Source organism: Mus caroli, unplaced genomic scaffold, assembly GCF_978045245.1.
Source record: "Mus caroli unplaced genomic scaffold, Mus_caroli_1 scaffold_9, whole genome shotgun sequence".
Taxonomy (NCBI): Eukaryota; Metazoa; Chordata; class Mammalia; order Rodentia; family Muridae; genus Mus; species Mus caroli.
This window is the reverse complement of record NW_028227264.1, coordinates 4,046,548-4,063,708: the sequence shown is the minus strand read 5'-3', so window position 1 is coordinate 4,063,708 and position 17,161 is coordinate 4,046,548. Positions and strand designations below refer to the sequence as shown.

At 40.0% G+C, this 17,161-nt stretch overlaps 1 protein-coding gene across 1 annotated transcript in view; it reads right to left on the bottom strand.

Moving 5' to 3' along the window:
- Positions 1 to 2,520: 2,520 nt before the first annotated feature.
- Positions 2,521 to 17,161, bottom strand: part of Oprm1 (opioid receptor mu 1) — a 45,221-nt gene continuing 30,580 nt past the window's right edge. The window contains 5 exon segments of the mRNA XM_021174254.3: positions 2,521 to 2,544; positions 2,546 to 2,596; positions 2,598 to 2,735; positions 4,457 to 4,977; positions 5,715 to 6,067. Of these exon segments, the coding sequence (XP_021029913.2) occupies positions 2,521 to 2,544; positions 2,546 to 2,596; positions 2,598 to 2,735; positions 4,457 to 4,977; positions 5,715 to 6,067 (1,087 nt within the window).

The window sequence follows — 17,161 nt, the reverse complement described above, 5'->3', positions numbered from 1 at the left end:
TCATAGTGGGCAGTGTTCTGAAGCAGAGTGCAGTTCAACAGGATGGCAGGATGGTACGGGGGTGGGGAAATTCAACTGTAACATGATCAGACAGAACATAAATGCTTTCGCTGGGATCCACCTAATCAAGATAAAAAATTGGTAAAGACAACAAACTGGACATAAAGTGACCCTGGGAGCCTCAGAGAGACCAGGAAACTGAGCTTGGGATGAGGAAAGTCCAGAGGAGAATATTTCCCTCACCTGTTCTCAGTGAAGACAAGACTTCTCCAGGACAGGTCTTGGTCTTTTAAAGCATCTCGTTAAAAATCAAATTAGAAGACAAGGACATCTGAGAACACATTTTTGCAAACTCTAACTTGGGATTAGAATACCAATGGCTGTGGAGGAGAAAGCCTACTGTTCATTATTTCTGAAGGATGGGCCAAAAATGTCAGTGTTATGGTGTCATTGAGTTGTTATACAAGAAAGAGTTCTTCCATATGCACTCATAGCTACAGTGCCACCAGCCCCTCCCCTTATTCAGCTATTCTGGAGTTATCTGTGGAGTGCTTTCTAACATCTAATGGACAGGGAGAGGTGGATATCAGAGGCATCAGAAAAAGCAAGATGGATGTGTTCCTACCATTAGGAAACAATGGGATAGCTGTCGACTACAGCATGAACAACTTTGACCTCAGTTATCTTTCCTCTCCCCTCTCTCCATCTCTTGACAATGTGCTCGTAGTTCCTGTCATCAAGAGCTAGAGTCTTTCCCCCATTCAGATCTAGATGGATGGGTTATTTGATCGATAGTGGACATGGATGTAACTTGATGTCATTTCCTTAAAAGGTCATGTGTCTCTGTGTGTGAGTGAATGTGCAGGCAGTTGCCTGAGGTTGATTATGGGAGTCACCTTGATCAGTTTTCATCGTATTGAGGTAGGGTCTCTCCACTGAACCTAGAGCTCACTAATATACCTGGTTTCTCCAGGAATGGTTGGTCTCGTGTTTTCCGTGTTGCACCACAGGCAGGCTGTTGCCCCCAACCTCCCAGTATTCACTTGGGCTCTGGAGATCTGAACTCTGGTCCTCCTGCCTGTGCAGCATGCCACTGAGCCATCTCCCTAGGATACTTTGTGCTATTTCTGTAACCAGGCTTGAAGAAGTGAGCCTGGTTTCTCTTTTCTCTCCCTCAGAACCTGTGGCCAGGGTGAAGACAAGTGTGAGGTAACACTCTCTCTAAGGATGAGTGTCTGTGGACTTAGACATTCCTGCTGTGGCAATCTTAGAGCAGGTGACTGAAATCCCTGATGGTGGCTGGCTTGGGTGAAAATTGTTGAAACTCATCCAAAGCACAAGCAGGTAAACCTGGCCCAAATTTTACTGATATATCCTACAGCTGTAGCCTGCATAATGGTTGTTTCTACCCTCTAGGCTTGTAGGAAAAAACCTTAATGAGATGCTTTTACTGGACTATGGGACTCTTGATGCATTCTGGGCATAGAACTTTCTGATATGTATGGCTTATCTAATTACCTTGCCAACTGTCACATTGTCACTTCACTCTGTGTTGTGTGGATATGGCCTCAGTGTCCATCTGTCAGAATACAGACACCCTGGAGAGGTTGGACATTGCATCTCTGATCTGCAGGGTAGGAAGTTGACTAATGTGCTTGATGTGTGACATATGGAATATGACAAATGTATATATATGTGTGTGTGTGTGTGTGTAGGTGTAGATGTAGATGTAGATGTAGATATAGAATGAAAACACAAAGAGACAGAACATAAACATTGATAACTGGGACAAACTGCTAATACTTCTAACTAAAAACGTTCAATCACTCTAATCCAGTTAGTCTTTTTTCCTAAAAGGATGGCTCATATTCTAAACAAAGGTATGAATAAACATGAAACCTACAGTAACATACCACCTGCTAGTCAGATTCTCACTGAGGTAATCCCAATGATTCCCATTGGCAGATCCATGTAGCCCGACTCTTCCTTGAGATCTGATTAGAATAGATGCCAGGAATGATCACCTCAGGCTTTACTGTCACTCCAGCCATCCTCATCTGACCACCTTAACCCCAAAGGAAGACACATCAGTGGAGATGGGTGAATAGGATCTTTGATTTCTGTTCATTTTCAATTATGTCAGGGCAACTTTTCTGCTTCTTTCAGCTTCTCTTCTTGATCTAGCTCTCCCAGCTGGGCCTTTGGGAGGCCACCAGTTCCACACTAATGTGCTTCTCTGTTATCTGATGCTGACGCTGCTCCGCAGAGGCAGTGATAATGATAAGTGCTAATTGGATGTATTTTTAAAGCAAACCTTTTAGTTACTTAGGACAGAGCTTCTCCAATTATCTTCCCTTCTACTCTCTGGCTGTGCAAGATCCACCCTGACATGCACACACTGGGTATGGAAGGGAGTCGAAGGCAGCGTTAGAGAATCTGAGGGGCAGCTGTGTTTAAAACAGGGATGTGCTGGAATAGAGAGCTTGGGGCTCTGCTTCCATTAGAGGAAGGTCAGGTGGGTCAGGAAGGATAAGAAGGCCCCACAGTGTCTTAGAGGAAGCAACCAAGCAGCCAAGCCCCTATAAACCTGGGAGGGAAGATCCAGCATGACACTTAGGGAGGGGAGGAAGAACCCCAGCTTTCGGATTCCTTTTCTTTTCTCTAATGAAAGTAAAATATTTCAATCCCATAGATTTGAAGCTCAGTTTAAGGTAGATAGCTTCAAATTGCATTATCTAAGATGGGTTGGAGAAAAAAGGAAAAAAATCAGTTTAAATCCTTACCTTTTCAAAGTGATGGGCAAGAGTTTGAAGGCCCCTAAAAAAAGGAGAGCTGCCTAGAAAAAGGAAAGGCTTATGTGTCTTAATGTGGATAACAATGAGGGGGTCATGGGGAGAAAGCAGCAGAGAAACCCATTTTTGCCTGGCTTTGATTTCTGAGCTGCAAGCAGGGAGATAAATTTGTTAATAATTGCCTTTGAGTTGGGAATAAATCTGCCACCATTACCACCATGTTCTCTAAGGGTGCTAGTCACGTGTATTGTATTAGGCACACTTCCCATTTGGGTAGGAGCATTCATTTCTTCTGAGGCAGATTCATCTAGGTTGTATTACATAAATCTGAGGTCAGTTAGACAGATTGAATGTAGGCTATGCTGGGTAGCCACAGTTGAGGATAAACAGAACAGTGAGAGAGGGCTGTAGTGGAGAGACAGCAGGTGGGAGCAGCTACCACCATGGTGGCCAAGGCCTCCCTCTGGCTGCTCCTCTGCAGGACTTGGTAGTGAATCCTTTTCATGTGACTCCTTCTAGCCTTGCCCCTTGACAACACAGAATTTAGCCCAAGTATCATTTATTTACTCAAAGGAGGCTTGAGTTTTGACTCTGTGTTATTACAAAATTATATTCACAGTGATTTTTAGGTGTGGGAAGGATTTTGGAATATTTATTTAAAACAATATTAATAATTAAGTCATATATGCACTGAGATTTAGGATAGGTGTCGAATTATTGCAATGTGGCCAATTAGGCAGTTTTATGGGTAAGAGATCTCCCCCTCTTTGTTCATTTCTTGTGTGGTTACAAAACTGCGGTTGAATCTTGGATCTTCTTGGGACTCTCCTGGGCATAGAAATACATGTCTAAACTTCTAATCAGTCTAAATCATTTCCAAATAATATGGAGAGTGTTTAAAATTAATTTTAATATAGTAGTTAGGTAATATGCTGGCATTTGCTCTAGTGTTCAGACTCCAGAATCTACAAAACAAAGCCTTAATAAATATTAGAGATGGCCCATCAAATATATATATATATATGTATGTATATATATATATACACACACACACATATAAAACATATACAAGTACAACATATATGTATGTGTATATGTATGTGTATATATATATATATACACATACATACATGCATATATATGGTCACTCATAATAACATATACATAACACATATAAATATATAATAACATATATACATATACCCTTTTTTCTTTCTTGGGAATATCTTGTACCTATGACCACATTGGACAATGTTCTTTACAGAATTGGGGTGGGGTTTGCTTTTAAATAATAGGGATACTAGCAAGATATTTTGGATTATAGAAAGTCGCTGTGTGAATCAAGACTCCAAAGTGAGATTATTTCTAAAATGTACTGAAGCCATTTATTTTGCAAAGGAGACAAGGCTCTGAGGATAGTAACTTTCAGCAGCATAACAGATTGTTACTTACCAAACGTCTAAATGAACTTACACACATACATCAAGCATATTTCTATGGCACATCTTCCTAACACTATGATCAGAATTTGGTCCCCTCCTCCCACTCTATTTTTAGGCTTGGCCTGGATTCTCCAGTAACCGACCTCCTTAAGGATCTAAATCTTAGACTGGTATCAGGTGCTGTATTTTTATATGTTATACATAATTCTAGAAAGCACATACCTGGTGGTTAGTTCGATCCACTGTATTAGCCGTGGAGGGGTGTTCCCTAGTGTTTTGACGGATTCGAGCGGAGTTTTGCTGTTCGATCGTGGAGGAAGTTGGGATGCAGAACTCTCTAAAACATCGTTTGAAGTTTTCATCCAGGAACGCATAAAGAACTGGGTTCAGGCAGCTGTTTGTGTAACCCAAGGCAATGCAGAAGTGCCAGGAAACAGTCTGAAAAGTGGTTTCTGGAATCGTGATCAGTGCTTTGATGATGACGTAGATGTGGATGGGGGTCCAGCAGACAATAAATACAGCCACGACCACCAGCACCATCCGGGTGATCCTGCGCAGGTTCCTGTCCTTTTCTTTGGAGCCCGACAGCATGCGGACACTCTTGAGTCGTAAGATCATCAGTCCATAACACACAGTGATGATGAGGACCGGCATGATGAAGGCGAAGATGAAGACACAGATTTTGAGCAGGTTCTCCCAGTACCATGTGGGATGGGAGAACGTGAGGGTGCAGTCTATGGACCCTAGAAGGAAAGAATTTTCAAGAAAAATTAGCAGCGACATTTAGTTATATCATCAGGTTCTAAAATTGCACCTTTGGCTACTTTGCCTAGGTTGTTGCTTACAGACGGGTAAGAAAGGAATTAAAGAAATTAAGGGAGATTGATGTACAGGGAAGTTTCTTCTTTTCCTTCCCACATTTTCTATTTTTCTGCCCACTTGGATCACATTAACATCTTATGAAGTGAGAAGTTTGTACATTCCTTAATGAGTCAGACACTCTGTGGGATTTAAGCTGCTGTAAAAGATATAACCATTGTCCAAGGTTTCTAGGATTTTTCCTGTTAATGGATTCTTCCCCCCACCCCCACCACTTCTGGATGGCAGCTGTGTTAAAACAGGAGATGTGAATTTGTCAGGTAGGCAACTGCTTGGAAATTATGAGCAAATCTCACTAAAACATTTGCTGGGCTCAAACTTTAATTACTTTTTGCGAAAGCTATGTTCCCACTTATTCAACATTTTGATGAAGTAAGTACAGAGAAATCAGGAAAAAGTAGACTTTGTTCTTATTAAAATACCTAGAAGGCTTGTAATTATAGAGAAATATTTTCATTTCAAAATATTTAAAAGCATTTTCTTAATTCAAAGTACAGTTTGACAAAGATGCTGGACCATGAATTCTGCTTGGTTTAGACATCACCACCAGTTCAGACTGTAAGTACCCTCATCCCTTACTCAGGCCCATGTTAACCCTTACCCTGCCTGTATTTTGTGGTTGCCATGAACATTACGGGCAGACCAATGGCAGAAGAGAGGATCCAGTTGCAGACATTGACAATTTTGGCATTTCGGGGGGTACGGAAATCCAGGGCCTTGACCGGGTGGCAGACGGCAATGTAGCGGTCTACGCTCATGGTGCAGAGGGTGAAGATACTGGTGAACATGTTGTAGTAGTCTATTGAGATCACGATCTTGCAGAGGATGTTTCCAAAGGGCCACGTTCCCATCAGGTAGTTAACACTCTGAAAGGGCAGCGTACTAGTGGCTAAGGCATCTGCCAGAGCAAGGTTGAAAATGTAGATGTTGGTGGCAGTCTTCATTTTGGTATATCTAGGAAACCGAAGGACAGCAAGGAAATTACTTATTGGAGACACCACCTAGTATTCTCCTAGGAAAACTTCCGAGGTTAATGGAAGACCCTGAGAGTAAACCCAGGACTTTTCAGAGTGAGAGGTGATGTTTGTAATTGAGTGCCCAGGAGATAAACAGTAATTTCCCCATCACAAGTTTTCTTTTCTATTACATAGGTAGTACAATAGAAAACATGGCATTTGGGGTGTTGTTTATTTGTTTGAGACAGGATCTCATGTATCCCAAACTTGCCTTGAGCCTGCTATATACAGTAAAGCTGGTCTTGAACTCCTGATTCTCCTAACTCTAACCCCCAAGTTCTAGGAACATAAGTATGCACTGCCATGCTTAGTCTGTTTCCTTTTTTTAAATGTGCCAGCCATTGTGACTGGTGTAATTGGTGTGGGGAATTGCCAGATGGATAATGATTCTACACATATATAAGATTACAATTTAACATACTTTATATAATATATTATATAAATATATAACTTAGTAAAATAACGTAAAATATATCTATATATACCCACATATGTATATATGCATATGTACAAATATATTCCATATATGTATATATAATTATTAACCACAATTGTGTGCATAGCCCCGTGTTTCTCTACATGCACATAGATACACATCATAGGCACATCCATGTCCATGTGCTGGTCACTATGGACCATGGAAATGATCATTGACCAGAAGAGCTAAGGAACATGTAAGGTGAAAAGCATTTCAGAAGCCACATTTTGTCTTAAAGCTCAAGTAAGAAGATGGGATAGGAACAGGGAATATTTAGGAGGATAAGGACAAGAACTCCAGCCAAGGGGTTAAAGTTAAAGTGCTACAATGAATATATTTGTCAGGAAGAGTAAAATCCTACCAGGAAATTACAGTGAATATGAGGGAGAGGTAATATGGAGGCAGGGAGTAGATGCAACTGTGTGTTATGGTGAATAAGCCCTCACCCAGTGGATGGTGAAAACTTAAGCTTTTCTGCTTTATGTGTGAGGTCTTTATTGAGTTGTTATTGACATGAGAGAAATGATATATAGTGAGTACAATTTGCTAACTGTTGACATATGTATAGTAGTAAAATCAGTCATCAAAATCAGTGTCTGGTAAACCACTGTCATTAGAGCCAGCTTTCCACGCCTCTTTTATAAGTAGCTGTTAGAATACAGCTAGACTGTTTATCTGCATCACTGCGGGTCTACAGCTGCTTGATACTCCAGTGGCTGCCTTGAATCATTTGCCAAAGGGACCTGTAAGATATAGCATTTTCCTTTACAGAAAAAATGCCAAACCTTTCCTCACGTAACTCTGTTAGCTTAGTCCTTTCCTTCACAAACCCTACCCCAACATTTCCCAAGCACCCTCTGATCCTGGTATGTGTTCTGTCACTAAAGACTCATTGGCATTTCCTAGTGGTTTATGCAAATAAACATCCAATAATGTGTGCCTCTTTGTCTCATTGCCCTCTGTATAACTGTTTTCATGTCCCCTTGTGGTTGCATGCATCAAAACCCTTCCTTTTGTCTTGCTAAGTTTTTCCTTGTGTGACCATAGCCCGATTCTCTAACAATTTGTCAAAAGGAAGTGATTGGCACAGAGCTTTTGGCTGTTGTCTATTAATCTATTATGAACATCCAAGTAAAAGTAATCTGTGTTCTATTCTCCTAGCTGAACATCTAGGAGTGTTGTCTGTTGTGACAACACTCTGTAGAGAGCTGAATGGCAAGGTAGGATGATGCGCAGAACAATTTATAATAATAAGTGAGATTGACGAAGGAAGCAAAGTCTGCGCTTAGTTACCACCTGTGGGTTTTCACATTTCCTTTTTATGTACTCGAAATCTTTAATGGTACCCCAGCTTACTCTGGAAAATGACTCCTTGCCATCATCTATCTGTGAACTGTCCAGTAGGCTCTATTAATTATTAGTTCAGGGAACGAAGATGTTGAGAGGGGTCATAGGAAATAGCAGTGGCCTTGGGTTTCAGCAGAGTCACTAAGATTTAGATGTTTTGATTTTTTTTTTACATGGTTTGTATATTCACAGTTTGGCCTCCAGTATGATGGTGTTTAATCGCAAGGGGCCTTTAAGAGATATGAGTAGCAGAGAATCTTTAGGCCCCTTGTTGAGGTTTTTTGTCTTCAAAATGAATTGATCTGGTCATTCTAACCCTGGTTAGTACTAGAGTGAGGATTTCTATAAAAGGGCAAGCCTGACCCCTCCCCTGCATCTTCCTGGCCTTCCTCCAGCCATGTGGTACCTTCCTCAAGCATGAACAGCTGTTGTGATACAGCCATGATGTGGTTCAGAGAAGGGTTCTCATCAGAGCTGCAGCCATGCTGCTTGAAATTTTAGCTTCGAAGGTTGTGATCTGTATAAGCCTCTTTTCTTTGTATATATCCAAAGGTATGGAAAGGTATTTCTTTCCATAACCATGAGTAATGAGCTAATTAATACCCAGATGTTGTTTCAGGGAAGGAGAGAGAGAGGGAGAGAGAGAGAGAGAGAGAGAGAGAGAGAGAGAGAGAGAGAGAGAGAGAGAGAGAGAAGAGACAGAGACACAGAGAAAGACACAGTGAGCACACATGAGTTTCTTCAGAGGGCTCAAACATGAGAAGTTTTAGAGTCTATAGTTGTTATGAAAATTCATTTCAAAAAACCCCCTGCCTAAGGAGTTGAGAGAGCACAAGGAAATGTAATACTTGAAGTAATGTTTTCCTTGAACTTGTTATGTACAGAAGATAGCAAGCTCCTTTTAAATTTCAGTTTGTGCATAGAGTTTTTCAGCTACATGAGTCTAACAATCTAACTCAGCCCCTACCAGCTGATTTTTGTTGGGATATCGTATTATAGAGCCTCTGGTTTAGGGGCTTAAGTCAATGTTCCAAGACTGTTTTGGTCTCCATGAACAGCAGAAAGCTGAAACTTTAGACTGTTTCATGGATATCACCAGAACAAGCCAGCTGAGACTGCTTCCAGAATTCCACCTTTGACACCTGGTTCTTTCTCCAGAACTTGCAGAACAACTGGTAGATTCCAGATGCAAGGCTACTTTGCTTTATAACTGTTACTGCCATAAAGAATTTTAACACAAGAAGATAGAGACAGCTGGTTAACTTGAGGACATAAATCAGTGGTGATTCAGTAAAGACCATCTACCAAACAACCATAGGTAATTTCAATGGAAGCAAACAGACAAAAATAAAATTATAATAGCACTATTAAGCTTTTTAGAACCACTCACTTTGATGTTAAAGAAATTTAGACTTGGTTGTTCAAGAAATTTAAATACTTTTGGTGTTTTGATAAGTGGAAAGATTTTTCCATAAAGCAGAACACACACATACACAATACACACACACACACACACGTACGTTCTTTTCTTTCTTCTTATTCTCTTTTTAGATAAACTATCAATGATAGACCAGTGATTCAAAGGCATACCTTTTGACATTAGTCACACTCAAGAGAGGAACTTAACGCAATTTTCTGACTCATTACACTCTCAGTCTTTATCAGCTCACGGCCAGGGGCTTGGAATGCCTAGTTATTTCAGTTTTAAAAAGATCATTTCCTTCCTTGGAATGAGGTGTTTGTGAAATAAAATTTGATTAGTGTTTACTATGAAAGGAAAGTAATGGGAGGGAATATTAATATTTTCATTCTACAATGCATATGCATATCACAATATTATATGTGGTTGATACATAAACTATTACCTGTCAATTAAACAATACAAAGCAAATATCATAAAGAACTTTCTGTTGGCATTTTACAGGATCACTGTATTTAATTTTCTTATTATGCTTAGAGATCCTTCCTCTGAAGGGAACCAGAATTTTGTTCCCAGTAACTCATGCTTTGAGTCACATCAGGAGCTTTCTAAATATATGAAAATAAATTGTACAGACAGGAGTTTGGGTGTGACACCAGCATTTTCCCACAGTATTCTATCTGGAGAAATGGCTTACATCGGAAAGGGGTACTGCTACTCAGTGAATGAGCCTTTTATCATGTTCTGCTGTGATGTGGTGGTATGAATGTCGTCCTAGGACAGCTAAATGAATTATCAGAAACACACTGGGAGTTGTGAATTAGCAGAATTAGCAGGTAAGCAAGAAACACATTGAAGGAAGGATTGTCTTTGATGTTCTTTTGCTTGAATGGGTCTTGGCCAAACCTGTAGATTTTAAATACAATCCAGCCTTTATTATTTTTTCTTCATTCTGTGCAAACTGAATGGAAGTAAAATGAAGGAAATGAGCGAGGTTGCTTAAAATGAAGGAGTGGGGCATATGGCCTTGGGAGACTGTCTTCTGCATCCAGGGCTCTTCCTAGTATTGACTGCACCTTCTGTACTGAGCAGTGACCAAAATACTGTCTATTTATCTGATTAAAATTTTCATAATAAATACTTAAAACTATGTATTCTAGAGGGTTGGTTAACTGTATTTGTAAACTTACAGGCATTACTATGCAAACGTGCTTTAGATACTATGTTAGTCTTAGGGCCATCAATGTTTGACCTACTGTATGTACAACCCAGGTCCTGTGCTGGAAGGAGGCATAGCTCCTTTATTAGTATTCTTATATTCTCACATGTCACATATATATCTTTTGCTTATAAATGTCCACCATTTATATGTGGTTGTAAAACAACAACTGCCTGTTGCTACACACATTCCTCATACCATTTCCCCAATTATTGCTAATTTCTAAAACTTTATTGGTCTTGGTTCACTAAGGGTAAAAGAAGCTTCAGAGAATCAACTACCTGTGTGGTGGTCGACCAGTTGCCTTAGCCCATTTTCTATTTTGATTTTGAGTTGATTCTTTGAGTTGTCATGACATTTTGTTCAGGAAAAGAATGGACAGAGGGAGCCTGAAAGCATGAAGAATATATTTTCCAATCTGGTTAGCTGGCTTTATATCAAAACATGTCTTTCACATGGCTCAACCCTTTCCCCCATCATATTTAAGTATTCACAGTAAAGCTAATGAGATATGGAGAAGAAAAGTCTCCTAGCCTTGAGCCCTTTCTAACCTTTTAGGATTTTAGGTTTAATTCTGAAAGGCTCAGTGAGTTTCCTTTATAAATTTGGGACTATATTGGAAATGTCTCCTTGTTTTGCCATGACCTTTGTGTCCACATCCCCACACAGAAATCCATAATTTTAATGCATCAGGAAATACTCCCTAGAGCATTAGCTTTTCAAGCTCTTGATGAATGGGGTAAATTAAATGAAATAAAAATGCTTGTCCTACATTGAAGGGAATCATGCAAGTGGAGATATTGTCAAGTGAACACCTGTCTGAATTTCTCCATTATTATCCAGGTTGAGGTGTGGGAGTGGAGGAGGGAATGAGGGAGAGAGACAGACAGACAGACAGACAGACACACACACACACACACACACACACAAAGAGACATCCACAAAGACACACAGTAAAAGGAGAGAGACATAGACATAGACACACACACAGACACACACAGACACACACAGACACACACACACAGAGAGAGAGAGAGAGAGAGAGAGAGAGAGAGATGAGACAGAGAGACAGAGAAACAGAGAAACAGGGAGACAGGGAGACAGAGACACAGAGAAATTAATTCTATAATAAAAAATCACGATGCCAGCACGCGGTCACCTAGGGCATGGAGTCAGCAGACACCCCCAAGGTCCCTAGAGGACTCTCCACACGATCTTAGGATCACTGGTGAGTGGAATACAACATCTGTTCCAATCCAATTGCGCGGGACATGAGACAGCAGTATGGAAGCAGAAAACCTGCTTGACCAGGGGAACAAGTCCCTTCCCGTTGGCATCAGCATTGGGTCACTTTGGGTGTGGAATCTGCGGACACCCCCACAGTGCCCAGAGGCCTCTCCACACAATCTTAGGATCGCTGACCAGACAGCTTTACACTCCTCAAAGGAGATACCACGTTCAGGCACTGTAACACACCCAGGATCTTAGGACAACAGGATCCCAGTATAACAGGATCTGTGTCACACCAGTATTTCAGGGTCTCAGAGGAAGTTTGACTGCCAAAAACACTGACACACCCAAAATCTCAGGTTCACAGGAGCCCACAATCAAAGGATCACAGAGAAATCTGGACTCTGAAGAGTCCTGAATCAACTAGGATTATAGGAAGGACAGGCTCCAATCAGATATATTGAGGGCAGCAAGCACTTGAGATAATCAGATGGCAGGAGGCAAGCGTAAGAACAGAAACAACAGAAACCAAAGTTACTTGGCATCATCAGGCCAAACACTCCCACCTTAGCAAGTCCTGGATACACCTCATCAGGCCAAACACTCCCACCTTAGCAAGTCCTGGATACACCATTACACCAGAAAAGCAAGACATGGATCTGAAGTCACTTCTCATGATGATGATTGAGGACTTTAAGAAGGAAATACAGGAAAACATAGGTAAACAGCTAGAAACCTTTAAAGAGGAAACACAAAAATCCTTTAGAGAGTTACAGGAAAACACTACCAAACAGGTGATGGAATTGAATAAAACCATCCAGGATCTAAAAATGGAAGTAGAAACAATAAAGAAAACCCAAAGAAAGACAATTCTGGAGATAGAAACCCTAAGAAAGAAATCAGGAACCATAGATGCGAACATCAGCAACAGAATACAAAAGATGGAAGAGAGAATCTCGGGTGAAGAAGATACCATAGGGAACATGGACACAACAATCAAAGAAAATGCAAAATGCAAAAAGATCCTAACTCAAAACATTCAGGAAATCCAGGACACAATGAGAAAACAAAACCTACGGATAATAGGAGTAGATGAGAATGAAGATTTTCAACTTAAAGGGCCAGCAAATATCTTCAACAAAATTATAGAAGAAAACTTCCAATGCCTAAAGCAAGAGATGCCCATGAACATGCAAGAAGCCCACAAAACTCCAAATAGACTGGACCAGAAAAGAAATTCCTCCCAACACATAATAATCAGAAGAAAAAAAATGCACTAAATAAAAATAGAATATTAAAAGCAGTAAGGAAAAAAAGGTCAAATAACATGTAAAGGCAAGCCTATTAGAATTACTCCATACTTCTCACCAGAGACTAGGAAAGCCAGAAGATCCTGGACAGATGTTATACAGACACTAAGAGAACACAAATGCCAGCCCAGGCTACTATACCCAGCCAAACTCTCAATTACCATAGATGGAGAAACCAAAGTATTCCATGACACAAGCAAATTCACACAATATCTTTCCACAAATCCAGCCCTTCAAAGGATAATAACAGGAAAACACCAATACAACGATGGAAACCACGCCCTAGAAAAAACAAGAAAGTAATCCTTCAAAAAACCAAAAAGAAGACAGCCACGAGATCAGAATTCCAACTCTAACAACAAAAATAACAGGAAGCAACAATTACTTTTCCTTAATATCTTTTAATATTAATGAACTCAATTCCCCAATAAAAAGGCATAGACTAACAGACTGGCTACACAAACAGGATCCAACATTTTACTGCTTACAGGAAACCCATGGCAGGGAAAAAGATAGACACTACCTCAGAGTGAAAGGCTGGAAAACAATTTTCCAAGCAAACAGTCTGAAGAAACAAGCTGGAGTAGCCATTCTAATATTGAATAAAATTGACTTCCAACCCAAAGTTATCAAAAAAGACAAAGAGGGGCACTTCATACTCATCAAAGATAAAATCTTCCAAGATGAACTCTCAATTCTAAATATCTATGCTCCAAATGCAAGGGCATCCACATTCATTAAAGAAACTATAGTAAAGCTCAAAGCACACATTGCACCTCACACAATAATAGTGGGAGACTTTAACACCCCACTCTCATCAATGGGCAGATCCTGGAAACAGAAATTAAACAGAGACACAGTGAAACTAACAGAAGTTATGAAAGAAATGGATCTAACAGATATCTACAGAACATTTTATCCTGTTAAAACAAAAGGATATACCTTCTTCTCAGCACCTCATGTTACCTTCTCCAAAATTGACCATATAATTGGTCACAAAACAGATACAAAAATATTGAAATTGTTCCATGCATCCTATCAGATCACCGTGGACTAGGGCTGATCTTCAACAACAACATAAATAATAGAAAGCCAACATTCATGTGGAAACTGAACAACACACTATTCAACGATACCTTGGTCAAGGAAAAAAAAAAAAAGAAATCAAAGACTTTGTAGAGTTTAATGAAAATGAAGCCACAACATACCCAAACTTTGGGACACAATGGAAGCATTCCTGAGAGGAAAACTCATAGCTCTGAGTGCCTCTAAAAGAAACTAGAGAGATCATACTCTAGCAGCTTGACAGCACACCTAAAAGCTCTAGAACAAAAGGAAGCAAATTCACCCAAGAGGAGGAGAGGGTAGGAAATAATCAAACTCAGGGGTGAAATCAACCAAGCAAAAATAAAAGGAACTATTCAAAGAATCAATCAAACCAGGAGCTGGTTCTTTGAGAAAATCAACAAGATAGATAAACCCTTAGCCAGAGAGGGCACAGGGACAGCATCCTAATTAACAAAATCAGAAATGAAAAGGGAGACATAACAGATCCTGAGGAAACCCAAAACACCATCAGATCTTTCTACAAAAGGCTATACTCAACAAAACTGGAGAACCTAGATGAAATGGACAAATTTCTAGACAGATACCAGGTGCCAAAGTTAAGTCAGGATCAGATTAATGACCTAAAGAGTCCTATATCCCCTAAAGAAATAGAAGCAGTCATTAATAATCTCCCAACCCAAAAAAGCCCAGGACCAGATGGGTTTAGTGCAGAGTTATATCAGACCTTCAAAGAAGACCCAATTCCAGTTCTTTTCAAACTATTCCACAAAATAGAAACAGAAGGTACTCTACCCAATTCACTCTATGAAGCCACAATTACTCTGATACCTAAACCAGATAAAGACCCAACAAGATAGAGAACTTCAGACCAATCTCCCTTAGGAATACCAATGCAAAAATACTCAATAAAATCCTTGCAAACTGAATCCAAGAACACATCAAACGATCATCCATTATGAATGCTAAATCCACTCCAGTGAAGCCCACTTGACAGTCTGAGAGGCCTGGAAGCACTCACAAGGCAAAGAGTTTCAAGGAAACTCAGCCTCCTGGAACCTTGGCATTCTCATAACCTCTATACTCATACCCTATCCCCACATTAGTATGGTGTATGCTCTCTTTCAGTATTGTTTTATTTTAAGTGCCTTTAAAGTTTGAATTCTGACATAGGTAAGCCTCCACCAGTGTTCCAACTTCCTAGAAAATCATTGAAGCCAACAAGCTTGGAATTCTGAAGGAATTCAGTGAGAAGGTTACCTATGCAGTAACATTCAAATTTACTTCTAGTAGAGCATGTGAAACTAATTAGGCATTACAAAGAACAGCTAGGGCTAGAATAGCTCAGGGCTAGTCTGCAGAGTGATTACTTAGGACAGTAGCTGAATCTCACCCAAACAAGAGAATACAAAATGGCCCAGGGAATAGGTTGGTTTACCATGAAAGAGTTAGGCAATTCCTATGAGACAGGTTCTTCATTCGGCCCAAAGAAACAGCATAAATCAGGCATTTACCAAGAACCCCTGGTGGTGGGCTTAACAATAGACTGGCTCCCTTCTTAGTGGTAAACACAGCCTGGTCCCCAACATCTTTTGATGTATACATTCCTTTTGTATTGTGTCACTGTAACTTAGCAGATGTGTTCTGTTCGCCTGGTTTCTTGTTACTCTTCTGTATAAAAAGTTTGATGCTCAATTTGACAAATTACACTCAGATACAACACATTCTCTTGTGTGGTATTTGTTTGTCATTCACTGACTCCTTTGCCCACTTGCCACCAGAGACCCATTCCACACAGATAGGAGACCCAAAAAAGGGGATAGTCTGTGGCACATGATAAAAGTCTTGGAAGGATCAGGAATTCAAGGCCCATACCTAAACATGATAAAAGCAATCTACAGCAAACCAGTAGCCAACATCAAAGTAAATGGAGAGAAGCTGGAAGTAATCCCACTAAAATCAGGGACTAGACAAGGCTGCCCACTTTCTCCCTACCTATTCAATATAGTACTTGAAGTCCTAGACAGAGCAATTCGACAACAAAAGGAGATCAAGAGGATACAAATTGGAAAGGAAGAACTTAAATTATCACTATTTGCAGATGATATGATAGTATATAAAGTGACCTCAAAAATTCCACCAGAGAACCACTAAACCTGATAAATAGCTTCAGTGCAGTAGCTGGATATAAAATGAACACAAATAAATCAATAGCCTTTCTCTACATAAATGATAAACAGACTGAGAAAGAAATTAGGGAAACAATACCCTTCACAATAGTCACAAATAATATAAAATACCTTGGTGTGACTCTAACTAAGGAAGTGAAATATCTGTATGATAAGAATTTCAAGTCTCTTAAGAAAGAAATCAAAGAAGATCTCAGAAGATGGAAAGATCTCCAATGCTTATGGATTGGCAGGATTAATATAGTCAAAATGGCTATCTTGCTGAAAGCAATCTACAGATTCAATGCAATCCCCATCAAAATTCCAACTCAATTCTTCAATGAATTAGAAAGGGCAAATTCATATGGAATAACAAAAAAACCTAGGATAGCAAAAACTCTTCTCAATGATAAAAGAATCTCTGGTGGAATCACCATGGCCCCTCTCTCTCTGTTTTGTTTTGTTTTGTTTTGTTTTGTTTTGTTTTGTTTTGTTTTGTTTTGTTTTGTTTTGTTTTTCGAGACAGGGTTTCTCTGTATACCCCTGGCTGTCCTAGAACTCACTCTGTAGATCAGGTTGGCCCCGAACTCACAAATCTGCCTGCCTCCGCCTCCCACATGACTGGGATTAAAGGCATGCGCCACCATGCCCTGCTTCTGTTTTCTCTTTGTCTTCTCTACTCTTTTCAACATCTAATACCTCCAGTGATGTCATGAGAAAAGAATCTTCCAGACTGAGTTGCATGAAGTTCTACTTTCTGGGAGCATTGGTGAGCTTTATGCATAGAACATTTCA